The 14123-nt window shown below is 36.1% G+C and overlaps 1 protein-coding gene across 5 annotated transcripts in view; it reads left to right on the top strand.

The window, feature by feature from the left end:
* STAG1 (stromal antigen 1) overlaps positions 1–14123 on the top strand; it is a 387806-nt gene that overhangs the window by 274103 nt on the left and 99580 nt on the right. For all 5 annotated transcript variants that reach the window (XM_045856709.1, XM_045856706.1, XM_045856708.1 and 2 more), the window contains 2 exons: positions 3624–3731; positions 9416–9530. In XM_045856709.1, the coding sequence (XP_045712665.1) occupies positions 3624–3731; positions 9416–9530 (223 nt within the window). The remainder of the gene's footprint in view (positions 1–3623; positions 3732–9415; positions 9531–14123) is intronic.

Here is a 14123-nt window from a genome sequence, read left to right as displayed (position 1 = left end):
ATCTTAGGCAAGGATTTTATCTCCTAAATATATAAAGTACTCATACAACTCCACTCCAGGAAGATAAATAATCCAATTAAAAAATGGGTAAAGGACCTGAACAGACACTTCTCTAAGGAGGACATACAGAGCACCCAGAGACATATTAGAGGATGCTCAGCATTACTAGCCATCAGAGATGCAAATTAAAACCACAAGGAGCCCTGACTGGTGTGGCTCAGGGGATAGAGTGCTGGACTGGGAACTAAAAGGTCACTGGTTGGATTCCCAGTCAGGGCACATCCCTGAGTTGTGGTCCAGTTCCCTGGTAGGGGTCCCCCAAGAGGCAACCACACTTGATGTTTTCTCTCTCCCCCTCTCTAAAGATAAAGAAATAAAATCTTAAAAAAAAAAAAACCCACAATGAGATACCACTTCACACCACTCAGAATGGCCTTCATAAACAAATCAACAATTAGTGCTTGGGAGGTTGTGGAGAAAAGGGAAACCTAGTTAATTTTTGGTGGGAATGCAGACTGTTGCAGCCACCAGAAAACACAATGGAATTTCGTTAAAAAGTTTAAAATGGAACTGCCTTTTAACCCAGCAATTTCATTGCTGGAATTATACTCTGATAATCCTGAAACACTAATTCAGAAGAATCTCTGGACTCCAGTGTTCATAGAAGCACAGTTTATAATAGCCCAGTGCTGGAAGCAGCCTAGGTATCCATCAGTAAAAGAGTAGATGAATAAACAGTAGTGCATTTAAACAATGAAACACTACGCAGCAGGAAGAAGGAACTCCTATTCTTTATCATAGCATGGATGGAACTGGAGAACATTATGCTAAGTAAAATTAGTCAGGCAATGAAAGTCAAATACCGTATGGTCTCACCTGTAAGTGCACTTAATCAACAAAACAAACAAGCAAGCAACATATAACCAGAAACATTGAAATAAAGAACAAACTGACAGTGACCAGAGGGGAGGGGGAAGGGAGATAACTGGGGAAAGAAAGGAAAGGATAGTCAAGAAACATGTATAAAGTACTCATGGACAAAGCCAAAGGGTGGGGGAAGGATGAAGGGTGGGAGGTGGGGGTGGGGAGAAAGTGGTGGTGGGAAAATGCAGGCAGCTGTATTAAAATAACAATTAAAAAGATTAAAAAGGGGGGAAGGTATTAATTTTGATTGATTCACACCAGATGGCTATTATTGTGTTGGCTGTTGTCCTTTTTCTATTTGACAGTCTAATAGAAAAGAGGTCAGTGCTCCTGACTAGTTAATCAAGTAGTGTATGTTTTAAAAATTCTTGCGGCACACCAGTTGAAAATATCTGGTCTGGAATTTATAATATTAAGGATATACAATTTTTTTAATTTCTTTGCTTAGTTTTAATACTTGCTTGTTTATACAGGAGTAAGCTTTCCAACATTTTTTCCTGTTAGTTTACTTTCATTAAGAGTGTTTTCAAACCATCTGAGGTCTTGTTTCCCCAAAACTATCTTACTTTCATCCTGAATTTAGAAAATGGTTTTGCTGGTTTCAAAAGTCCATTTTAAAGGTACTTTTCTGCATTTTCATTGGAGGAGAACATGTCTTATTTAAATATGCATGATGAGCAGACTATGTCTTATTTAAAAGGTACAGTTACGGTTCTGCAGCTATGTTGGATATCCTAATTCATTAGGTGTATTTGACTTTTTGTGGATTCCTTTGAGAACCTTCCCCACTTGAAGTATTTACAGCTAGTTTTCAGAGTAGTCAATGCCCCCTTTGGCTTATTTACTTTGTAATTCAGCCCCTGGCATTCATGTTTCCCCTGTAGGAGTTGCTTGCCCTGTAGGTACTCTTAGTGGCCAAAGTCTTTTCAAACTATTCAGGCTTGCCCCCTTTAAGTGTTCCACATCCAGTGTACAGGAAAGATGGACCACTTATCGATAAAGGAAGTACAACTCTGTTGTCATAACTCTCTCCTCTTAATTTACGATAGGTTGCTCCAGTCAAATTTTCTCATTTAGATCTTTCAAGCCCTGTACAAAGTACCATTTCCTAAACTTCTTCACAATTATAAGGGGTGTTTATAAATGTTCCATAGTAATTCTATGAGACTTTATGGTCCAGATTGGCTTGAAAGAAGATTTCAGTGTACCACAGCCCTGACAACTTGACTTTGAAAGAAATGTGTTTAAAGAAATGTGCTTTGCCCATTAAAATGTTCAGTCCTATATTTCTGTTTGTATAGTATTTTTGTAAGTAATGAGCTGAGGAACATAAAACCAGCTTTTCAGGCTTTTATATCATTTACTCGAAATAATCTAGCCTTATTTTTCTTGGCTTATGGGATACCTACTTCCCAAAATAACAGTAAAGTCAAATTTAACGTACTACTATACCATCTTTAAATTTTTTTTCTGTTTATCTGTTCATTCTTCCTTTGGAATAGATTTATTTTCTTCTCATTTATGAGTTTAAGTTCCTGAGATGTCTTATTAAAATTTTATTCCTATGAGTTTAACTTTCTCCTGAAGGAATTAGCTAATTGAGCTGATAATATTTAATTGGGTGAGAGGGTCAAAACTTTAGCCTTAGCCTTGTGCCCATCCTTATAATTTAGGGGTATGAGTTGGGCATGGCCAAAGGTTACTCCAATTTTATGTGTATTTGACAGATCCCTCAACTGCCTCCTAGCTTCTGAGACATCTCCACAATTGAATTTTGGGGAATGAGCTTAAACCTCTACATGTTGTCAAGAACCTGTACAGATAAGAGTTCTATATTTCATTTAGTCATTGCTAATCTATACTAACAGCAGACATTTTTAAGGATGTGAATAGTCAGCAAATAGATTTTTCTTTTTTGGAAAAAATACTTACGGACACAATGGGAAAAAATGGCTCAAACCGTAAGAATACATGAATGGGAAGGTAAAGAAATTGCTGTTGGTAAAGAATTGGTTGTGACTGCTGAATCAATTTTATTTAAAAAGACTAGCCCTGGCCAATGTGTCTTAGTTGGTTAGTTTTCCAGTACACAGAAAGATCAAGGGTTCTATTACTGGCCAGGGCACATTCCTCAGTTACAGGTTTGGTCCCTGATTGGGGCGCCTAGGAGATGCAAATGATTTACGTTTCTCTGTCAAGTCAGTATTTCGTTCCCTTTCTGTCTCCTTCCCTGCCCCCCTTGAAGCAGTTCCTCAGGTGAAGATGAAAAAAAGTAAATTAAAAGACTAAATTGTATTGTAAATATGGTGATAAAACGATTTAAAATAGTTATAGAGAGAAGCATTACATACATACATAATTTAACTATGAAAAAAGAACAAATATATTTCTGGTGCCTATCAACAAAAATCTCATATACAATTAAAGGACTTGAACTAACTTTACCTAAAAATATTACAAGATATTAAAGTCATTGTCTGTGGTATGTGTGGGAAGAATTGTGGATAATTTCTTTTCTTTTATCTGTATTTTCTGAATTTATATAATGTTAGGAGAAATACTTTTTTCAAAATAAGATTAAAAGATGAAAATATAATCAGTATACCTTGAGCTTTTATAATGAACTTTATAAAACTTAAAGTTAGAACTGGAAAATAAACATTTGTTTTGACTCAGATGCTACTTTCTGAATTTTTCAGTGGAAGTGAAGAAGCACTTTCCAATGAAGACTGTGAAAATGTTTACCATTTGGTGTACTCAGCACATCGCCCTGTTGCTGTGGCAGCTGGAGAATTCCTTCACAAAAAGTAAGTCAATTATCTTTGAAACAAGGTTCCACTTTTATATTTTGTTTTTGTTGTTATTTTTTGAGTTAAGAGAAGAGTAATGGGGACTGAAAACAATGCTAGAAGTGGCCATTTCAAGTTCTAGGGTATGTAATATCCTCACAGACTATGTGCACATCATGAATCACAACTCTGGGAAAGATGTTCTTTGTGACATACCCTTTTTCCTGAAATTTAAAAGGATGGTTCCCCTGTAGGGATATGAATGTAACATGAAATGTATAAAAGTTCCCCCTGGTAATTGATATTTTATTTCATCAGTGTTTTCTCCTTTTAAAATTCTGAGTTCTCATCTTATCTTCCCAACATTTGTAATCGAATATCACCTTCAAAATGCTGAACTTTTCATCTTCCTTTTTCCTTTTCTTTCTATTGAGATGATGATTATTTTAATCAGGAATCCATAGCAATTCTGAAAATTTAAAGCTTAAACACTTAAGGTTTAATCAGTGCAAAACCTCATCTACGTTTGTGACAAAACATAGAGCTAATGAAAGTTTATGAATATAATTAAACATTCTTCTGAAATACATTTGTGATCATGGTCTACTATATATATGTATCTACTATATATTAGTCTACTATATAATTTATTAGTATATTAGTTCATTCTTAAAATATAAACATTTTTTGTGTGTTTTGCTTTGTTTTTTAATTTGTAGATTTAATTAAGGCACTGGATGATTGGGTGGTAAATCCAAAAGTCTAGTACATGTTGTAATTTGTGACTAATATGTGATACAAATCATGCACTGGGCTACTGTTATACATGGATGATTAACTTTGATAATGAGCAGGCCTCCATCCAGCATCTGCATCTCAGTGCTGCAATAACAATCTGCTCCCTACTCAGTGCTACCTTTCAAAGTTGTATCTATGTGAAAAAATTTGTTAAGAAGGAAGCTGGCTACTAGTGTGTGATGGTAATTAAAGTGGGAAAGAAAGTCAAGATTTTCAGGCATGACTTTTAAATTAATATATTGAATTTACCAGTGACTCTGACATCTATGGCTAATAGTATAGTGCTATTTCAATATTTCTCTTCAGGTATTCTTGTCACAAATACTAATGATATATAGTAGTTGTAACTTCTCTGCATTTGCCAAGACTATAATATTCTAGTTAGTTTCTGTTGTGTACTTAACTTTTCAAAAGGCTTTGTGTGTTTAGAAAAACTTCATTGTTTCTGTATTTTAAAAAAAACAAAATTAAAAGGTTTGTTCTCTCCAGAAAAGAGACAGTAAATTGGCAGCACTTGAATCAGAAAGAGCCTTTTTTCCATATTGCATATTCCTAAGTGTGAAAATATGTGCAAAAAATGTTTTTATATACTGATGATCTGTAGAATTTTCTCATTATATTTTCATTTTTTAAATATATTTTATTGATTGTGCTATTAAAATTGTCTGATTTTTTTTCTCTCCTTTATTCCCCTCCATCCTGTACCCCCTCACGCACCAGCATTCCCCACATCGAGTTCATGTCCATGGGTCATACATATAAGTTCTTTGGCGTCTCCATTTCCTATAATATTCTTAATTTCCCCCTGTGTATTTTATACCTACCATTTATGCTTCTTATCCCCTATACCTTTTCTCCCATTCTCTCCCCCATACCACCAGCTGTAACCCCCCCCATGTGATCTCTTGATTTCTATGAATCTGTTCCTGTTCTAGTTGTTTGCTTAGTTCATTTTTGTTTTTGTTTTTTTAGGTTCAGTTGTTGATAGTTGTGAGTTTATTATCATTTTACTGTTCATATTTATAATCATCTTCTTTTTCTTATGTAAGTCCCTTTAACATTCCATATAATGATGACTTGGTGACGATGAATACCTTTCATTTTTTTCTTCTCTGGAAAGCTCTTTATGTGCTCTTTGATTCTAAATGATAGCTTTGCTGGGTAGAGCAATCTTGGCTATAGGTCCCTGCTTCTCTTAAATTCGAATATTTCTTGTCAGTCCATTATAGCCTCCAAAGTTTCTTTAGAGAAATCAGCTGATAGTCTATGGGAACTCCCCTGTAGGCAACTAACTTATTTTCTCTTGCTGTTTTTAGGATTGTCCCTTTATTATTAGCCTTTGACATTTTAGTGATGATAGTATTTTGGGGTGGGGCCTCTTGGTATCCATCTTGTTTGGGACTCTCTGTGCTTCCTGGACTTGCATGTCTATTTCCTTCCCCAAATTAAGGCAGTTTTCTTCCATTGTGTTTTCAAATAGATTTCCAATTTCTTGTTCTTTCTCTTCTCCTTCTGGCACCCCTATGATGCGAATGTTGTACCTCTTGAAGTTGTCCCAGAGTCTGCTTATCATAGTAACCTCATTATTATTGGATTCCTTTTTCTTCTTGTTCTGAATGGTTATTTTTTATTTCCTTATGTTCCAAATGATTGATTTGATTCTCAGCTTCATCAGCTCTGCTGTTGTAAATTTTTCTTTATTTCACTTAATGTAACCTTCGTTTCTGACTGGATCTATATTCTGCTGTTGAGGTCCTCACTGAGTTTCTTGATCATTTTTATAACCAGTGTTTTGAACTCTGCGTCTGATAGATTGTTTATCTCCATTTTGTTTAGCTCTTTTTCTGGAGTTTTGACCTGTTTCTTTGTCTCCTTATTTTGGCAGCCTCTCTGTGTTTGTTTCTATGTATTAGGTAGAGCTGCTCTGAATTGGTGTCTTGGTAGTGTGGCCTAATGTAGTAGGTGTCCTGTAGGGTCCAGCCTCCCTTATCACCTAAGCTGAATACTCAAAGTGGGCCCTTAAGAGTTAGCTAGCTACACCTTCCTCTTGTTGAACCGTACTTGTTGGTGGCAGATCAGTGGGAGGGATTTGCCCAGGCCATCAGCTGCAAGGACTGGCTGTGACCACTGACCACCAGCCTTTGCCCTCCATGGGAGATCAGCTTTGCAAGGGCAGGGTAGTGGTTCTCTGACATGGTCTGTAGCTGTCTACTGGGTGTGCTGGCTCTGGGTTTCCCCGGGTGGTGCTGGCTAAGGTTATCCCCAACCTGTGTGTCGCCTGGGGGCCACCCTACCTGAGCTATAAAGCAATCGAGGTGGCTGCTACTTGTGCTGGGCTTGGAGATGTGCTGCAAAACCAAGCTATGAATCTAGGGTGGCTGCTGTTAGTTCCAGGCCTGGGGCTCACTGAGGCTAGTTGTTGCTTTTTGGAGAAGATTTAGGAAGTTGGGAAGCATGAGCCAAGACCAGGCACTATGGAAAGCAGCTTTTGTGGGCCCATAAGTTGGGTGGGTTGGAGTCTGGGAATCTCTTCATATTGGGCCAAATAGTGTTAACCAGGTTGATGGAGTGTTAGATATGGCACCAGCTTGCTAGCCTGCATGGGGGAGGTGTTTGGAAAGGGACAGCAATAGCCTGTACTCAGTATGATGCCAGATACTTCATTTCCTTCCTATATGCCATTGGTGCTTTTCAAGGTGCCCTAGTGCTGGAGCTCAGAAAGTGAGTCTGAGTAGGTGAGTCCATGTGTGATTTCTTTAAGTGGAGTTGCTTGGGGCTCCAGCAGGTTCTTCATCCACTCCATTCCCACTGGTTTTTGCAGTCAGAAATTGTAGGGAGTTACCTTCCTGGCACTGGAACCCTGAGCTGTGGGGCCTGTTGTGGGGCTGGGATTCCTAGCTCCCAAGACATGTCTCCCAAATTTTTTTCTACCACACGTGGGTGAGGGACCAGTCTGTTCCACATCTGTCCCCACTACCAGTCTGGATGGATGAGGTTTCTTTAATTGAAAAATGGTCAGACTTTCATTCAACTTGATTTCTGACAGTTTTGAGTGATGGTGATTCTATATTTTAGTTGTAATTTTAATGTGGTTATTCAAAGAAGTGAGCCATGTCTGCCTACACCTGTTTTGACTAGAAGTCCTTAATGACTTTTTTGGACAGTCTCCCATAATTTAATACTCTGGTTTTTAAAAAATTTTAACAAGGATCCCTGGCTGGTGTGGCTCAGTGGATTGATCACCGGGCTGTGAACCAAAGAGTCACCAGTTCAATTCCCAGTCAGGGCACATGCCTGGGTTGTGGGCCAGGTCTCCAGTTGGGGACACACAAGAAGCAACCACACATCATTGTTTCTCTTCCTCTCTCTCTCCCCATTTTCCCCTCTCTCTAAAAATAAATAAATAAAATCTTTTTTAAAAATAAAAATTTTAACAAGGAAGCTATAGAGTAGCCCCCATAATTCTATAATTAAGTTTCTTTTAAATGCATGCATGCACATACACTCATGGTTGTTTTGTAGTCTAGTTTATGAGCTACACTAAGTATCCAAAAAGTATATTAAAACGTGCCTGAAATGAATGTAAATATGTCATCATATATTCTGCATTTTAATATTTGAACTATTAAGCTAATTCTTTAGTACCTTATATTTACTTACAGTGAATACAATTATCCAATTTTGTACATTTTAGTAATACAGAAGCATTGCATTTTCCATTTGTTTCCCCTCTGAAAGCCACCCAAATAAAGAAAACTTTCTCTTAAGACCATCTGATAGCTATTCCAGTATACTTCAAGATAATACTAGAGCCCTGGCTGGTTTTCAGTTGGACGCTCCATTGGGTCTTGTACAGGAGCAAACCAACTCATTGGTAATCTCTTTCTCTCTCCTCTGCCACCATCTCTCTAAATCCAATAAAAATTTACCCTTGGGTGAGGATTAAAAAGTAAAGATAATACTTTAGTCTCCCCCTTCTTTATACTCTCTCCTCCCCCTGATAAATATTCAGCTTCTGTGTATTTATTTTCTGCTTGAGATTGGTTTATTTTTATGACACCTGAAATTATTCTTTATTCACTTATTATATCCTCTCATCGAATACAACCATTATGATGTCCATATCTAAATTAGCACTTATATCCCCATCCCTAGTTCCTTGTTTTTTCTCATACCAACTGAGATAGTATACATTATATTTATCTACTGTTTCTCTTCAACCACCAGAGTGAGCTCAGTGAAAACAGCTATTTTGTCTTTGTTCACTGTTTTATTTTTTTTACCTGGAACAAAACCTGGGATTAAGGCATCTTTAGCAGTCTTTAAATTTTGTTAAAATAAATCTTTTTAGCAAATTAAAATTTTCAGGGCATTTCTTTGCCATATTTTAGAAGTTTTGTCATAAAGTATTATTTTAATAAAGTTAATGTTTGTGTCATTTTACTCAATACTATTGAGCTAGTACTGTTTTTAAGTAATAAGCACGAAAGAATGCAAGAAGTAATGATTAAAAGTATGAATTTTTAAATTATTTCTGGAACATTTGATTAAATGCTGTAATTACTTGAGTGTGAAATCAATATGCAAGCAAATAGAAGTCTTTAAAACTATATACTGTAGTATCTTTCATATAATAAAAATCGTTTATATTTTTTATAAGAATTTTAACATCGATTAGTCATCAGTAAAAAAACTTCCTTTTATACTTCGGTTGAATTGTATTAACTTGTTCAGATATAAACTATTTTATCTATAAAAACATCATTTGCATACTCATGTTGAATTATATCAGTATCCTGATTTTTTAAAATATTTTTTAACACTGAAATAATTTGTACAGTGAAGAAAAAAGTGAAGTTTATATCCATAATTTGTAATGTTCTTGTTTTGTTACTTATTTCTAGGCTATTTAGCAGACATGACCCACAAGCAGAAGAAGCATTAGCAAAGAGGAGGGGAAGGAACAGTCCAAATGGGAATCTCATTAGGATGCTGGTTCTTTTCTTTCTTGAAAGTGAGGTAAATTTTTAACATAAGTATTTTGGGTTTTGCTTTAGATTACATACTAAATAAAATTGTTATTTATTATAATTAATTTGTGCTGGCATTGGGGTGTTGACTTCCCCAAGATTGAATTAAGACGAAACAGTTTTCAGACATGTTTTATTAAGCTTATGCTTAAACACAAGGAAGATGGCACAGAAGAAAGGAGGAAGGTCCTCTGAACTGCCTGTGGGGGAGGTGGCAGTGGCTCTACTTGACTCCTTTTATGACCTGGGGACAAAGTAGGCTTGCGTGAAAACACAGGCTATATCAAAAAAGTAGGCTTTTGGAATATTCCAGGTCAGTTTAGGAAAAGTAAACAGATATTAGGGAGATAAAATTTGGGGGGGGGGTTGTTTTGGTGTGTGTGTGTTTGTTTATTTGTTTAGCAGGGAGTGGAGAGGTAATGACGTTCTGGTTACCAGGTCTTAACTTGGCTTTCTGTCCAAGCAAGGTAGTTTTGGGGAGGGGGGTTTAATTCATGTTCCCATGTCACTATACTATCTCAAATTGGTATTTTCCTTTTTCCTTTTTTTTTAGATTTTATTTATTTATTTTTAGAGAGGGAAGAGAGGGAGAAAGAGAGAGAGAGAGAGAAACATCAATGTGCGGGGACCATGGCCTGCAACCCAGGCATGTGCCCTGACTGGGAATCGAACCTGCGATGCTTTGGTTCGCAGCCCGCGCTCAATCCACTGAGCTACGCCAGCCAAGGCTCTTCTTCCTTTTTTAAAATTATATTTTACTTATTATGGTATTACAGTTATCCTGATTTTCTTCCTTTGCTTCCCTCCAGCCAGCACCCCGACTCTCTCAGGCAATCTCCCCACCTTTTTTGATGTCCGTGGCTCATGCATATAAATTTTCTGACTCCTCAATTTTCTGTACTGTATTCCCATAGCTTCTGTAACTACCTCTTTGTACTTCTTAACCCCCTAACCTCTTTGCCCATTCCCTCATACCTCCCTCCCATCTGGCAACCATAAAAATACTCTCTGTATCCATGCTTCTCTCTCTGTTCTTGTTTGCTTAGTTTGTTTTTTAGATCCAATTGTTAATAGATACATATTTTTTTACCATTTTATTGTTCATAGTTTTAATCTTTTCCTTACATAAGTCCCTTTAACATTCCATATAATGATGACTTGGTGATGATGAATACCTTTCATTTTTTTCTTCTCTGGAAAGCTCTTTATGTGCTCTTTGATTCTAAATGATAGCTTTGCTGGGTAGAGCAATCTTGGCTATAGGTCCCTGCTTCTCTTAAATTCGAATATTTCTTGTCAGTCCATTATAGCCTCCAAAGTTTCTTTAGAGAAATCAGCTGATAGTCTATGGGAACTCCCCTGTAGGCAACTAACTTATTTTCTCTTGCTGTTTTTAGGATTGTCCCTTTATTATTAGCCTTTGACATTTTAGTGATGATAGTATTTTGGGGTGGGGCCTCTTGGTATCCATCTTGTTTGGGACTCTCTGTGCTTCCTGGACTTGCATGTCTATTTCCTTCCCCAAATTAAGGCAGTTTTCTTCCATTGTGTTTTCAAATAGATTTCCAATTTCTTGTTCTTTCTCTTCTCCTTCTGGCACCCCTATGATGCGAATGTTGTACCTCTTGAAGTTGTCCCAGAGTCTGCTTATCATAGTAACCTCATTATTATTGGATTCCTTTTTCTTCTTGTTCTGAATGGTTATTTTTTATTTCCTTATGTTCCAAATGATTGATTTGATTCTCAGCTTCATCAGCTCTGCTGTTGTAAATTTTTCTTTATTTCACTTAATGTAACCTTCGTTTCTGACTGGATCTATATTCTGCTGTTGAGGTCCTCACTAAGTTTTTACAGTAGTGCATACTTATTGTTGCTCTGTGTTTTTCTCGAATTTTTTCCTGTAGTTTTTAAATGATACTACTTGAACAGTTTTTGAATGTTGTCATGTGTTAAAATTATTTGTCCTGTCTTGTTTATTATACTGTTTAATGAGAAAGAAAAATATGGTTGGGATGAGAGTAAAAGACAGAAAACTGTACTTGAACAACAATTAAAATCTTTAAAAAGATAGAAAGAAAAAAAGAAAAATATGAATGTAAATGATCTGAACTATAGTTTTACAAGCTCCATAGCAGTATTTCCATGTGAATGATCACTTAATAATTTATTATTAATAATATTCATAATGTATTATGTATCAGAATGTGCATAAGTAAAGTTTGATTTGTTCACTAAAATGCTACTTCCTTTTACTGTTACAATATTGAAAAACAACAAGCTAAACCTCTAAAGAGAACCTAAATGAACAGGCTGTTTTACCTAACTTAGAAATGGGTGGGAAAAGGGTCAGTACGAAAGTGGAGAAAATCTAGAAATTTGGGGTTTTTAATTTTACTTTGTAAAAAGCATTTTTGGTTTGTGTTGTAATATTCTGGAAGAAAAGCAACTTCAAAGATTCTGTAACTGCTCAAGTTTTAAAGGTGCTAGAGAAACTCTGTTGTAATGAAAAATAGAGGGACAAAAATTATATAAAAATTAAAATTAGAAGTAAGAACTGAGTCAGTGGAAAGTGAGGGGTTTAGGACAAAGTGGAGCACAAAAGTAGTGGAGTTGCCAATATTTGTTTAAGCAAATGGGGAATAAATAGAGAAAGAATAAAGTCAGGTGCAAATCTAGCTGATGAGTTGCATTTGAGGTAAGGATGAGGTAAGGATGTTAATAACAGTTTTAAATATGTCTATAAATTATGTGGGTATCTTGTTAAAATGGCTGTTCTGATTCAGTAGCTCTGGGATGGGGCCTGAGATGCTTCATTTCTAACAAGCTCTTTTAGATAATTTTTACGCTTCTCGTGAAGGGACCACACTTGGCCGAATTTGGGTTTGAATCACTTTTTTTCTTTCAAAAGAAAATGTGGATATGTTATGGGTAAAATAAAATATTACTATAAATGTTTGAGATGAAACATTAAATACTCATGTGAAACCATACTCATACTCATGTGAAACCATATCAAAATATACCCTTAGTCTCCTTAGGATTTAGAGGAACATGGTTAAAAGTACTATGCAACAATTCAGTGCTGTATGAAAATTTGACTTTAGTAGCAACAGTAGATTAAAAAATCATATGGATGCAACATACAAATACTATTTACATTGCTTACTAAAAGGTTAGAGAGTGTGCCTTGGCCAGATGGCACAGTTGTTTGGAGTATCATCCCATGCACCAAAAGGTTGTGGGTTTAATCCCCAGTGGGGGCTTTGTTGGGTAGCAGCTGATTGATGTTTATCTCCCTGTTTTTCTCTCGCCCTTCCACTGTCTCTAAAATCAATAAAAATCCACAGGTGAAGATTTTTTAAAAAATTTAGGTAATATGGTGATGTAGGTTAATTTTTTTTTTAAGACTTTATTTATTTTTACAGAGGGGGAATGAAGGAGAGGAGGGGAGAGAAACATCAATGTGTAGTTGCTTCTTGAACATTCCCTTCTGGGTACCTAGCCCACAACCCAGGGATGTGCCCTTATTAGGAATCAAACCTGCGACCCTTTGGTTTGCATGCCAACCCTCAGTCCACCAGCCAGAGCTGATCTAGCTTGAAGGAAAATGTTTTAGATCTCTAAAAGCCCAGAGACTTTTCTTTTTGGTATATTAAAAGCATAAGTACAGTACTTAGTGTTATGCAGTTTTGTCTTTTATTTAAAGCAATGATTTGTAATGTGTATTGCTGCTGTATTTTCAGATGGTATTTACTGTATTTTTGTGTTTACTGAAGTGTTACAAGAACATTAAAACATTTTTTAGTTGTTTTTGATGACATTCTTTTCACCTGTAAAAGCAACTGCAATTTATATTTAAGAGTTTCTAGTTGATTTATGATAATATTATCATTTATGGTCTCCTTTGTTTCACAAGAAATATTCCTTGGTAAAATCTCTTTCCTTATCCTGAACTGAATGCTTATTAAAATTATGAGTGTATTCTTATAGTAGGGTGGGATTCTGATAGTGTTCTACTCAGAATTCCTCTTTGTTTCACTGAAACACTTTAAATAGTGTTATTGTAGTAATAGACTCATAAAAAGTTAAATTGAAAGAGATCTCAGAAATCATAAAGTGAGGCTAGCTTATAGGTGAATCACCCACCAATCAATTAGGATTAACTGAATTGATTATGGTACCTTCTTTGTTTTACTTGGATGTTAAATAGTAACATTTTGGTAATAGAATTCTAATGTGTTGAATTGAAAATAGTTTACAGTGTACCCTCTTTTATATGTGAATTACAGTTGATACAGTGGAGATTCAGAGACATGACTATAAACTAGTTATTAATTCTCTTTGTATACTAAAAAGTGAAATTGTTGCCCTGGCTGGTGTGGCTCAGTGGATTGATCGCTGGGCTGTGAACCAGAGAGTCACCAATTCAGTTCTCAGTCAGGGCACATGCCTGTGTTGCAGGCCTGGTCCCCAGTTGGGGGTGCGTGAGAGGCAACCACACTTTGAGGTTTCTCTCTTTTTCTCCCTCTGTTCCCCTTTCTGTAAAAATAAATCTTTTTTTTAATTAAGAAAATAAAAGTGA

Source organism: Phyllostomus hastatus, unplaced genomic scaffold (assembly GCF_019186645.2).
Source record: "Phyllostomus hastatus isolate PE091 unplaced genomic scaffold, TTU_PhHast_1.1 phas_scaffold_129, whole genome shotgun sequence".
NCBI classification, from domain to species: Eukaryota; Metazoa; Chordata; class Mammalia; order Chiroptera; family Phyllostomidae; genus Phyllostomus; species Phyllostomus hastatus.
The sequence above is the reverse complement of the archived record's forward strand: the minus strand, read 5'-3'. Positions and strand labels throughout refer to the sequence as shown.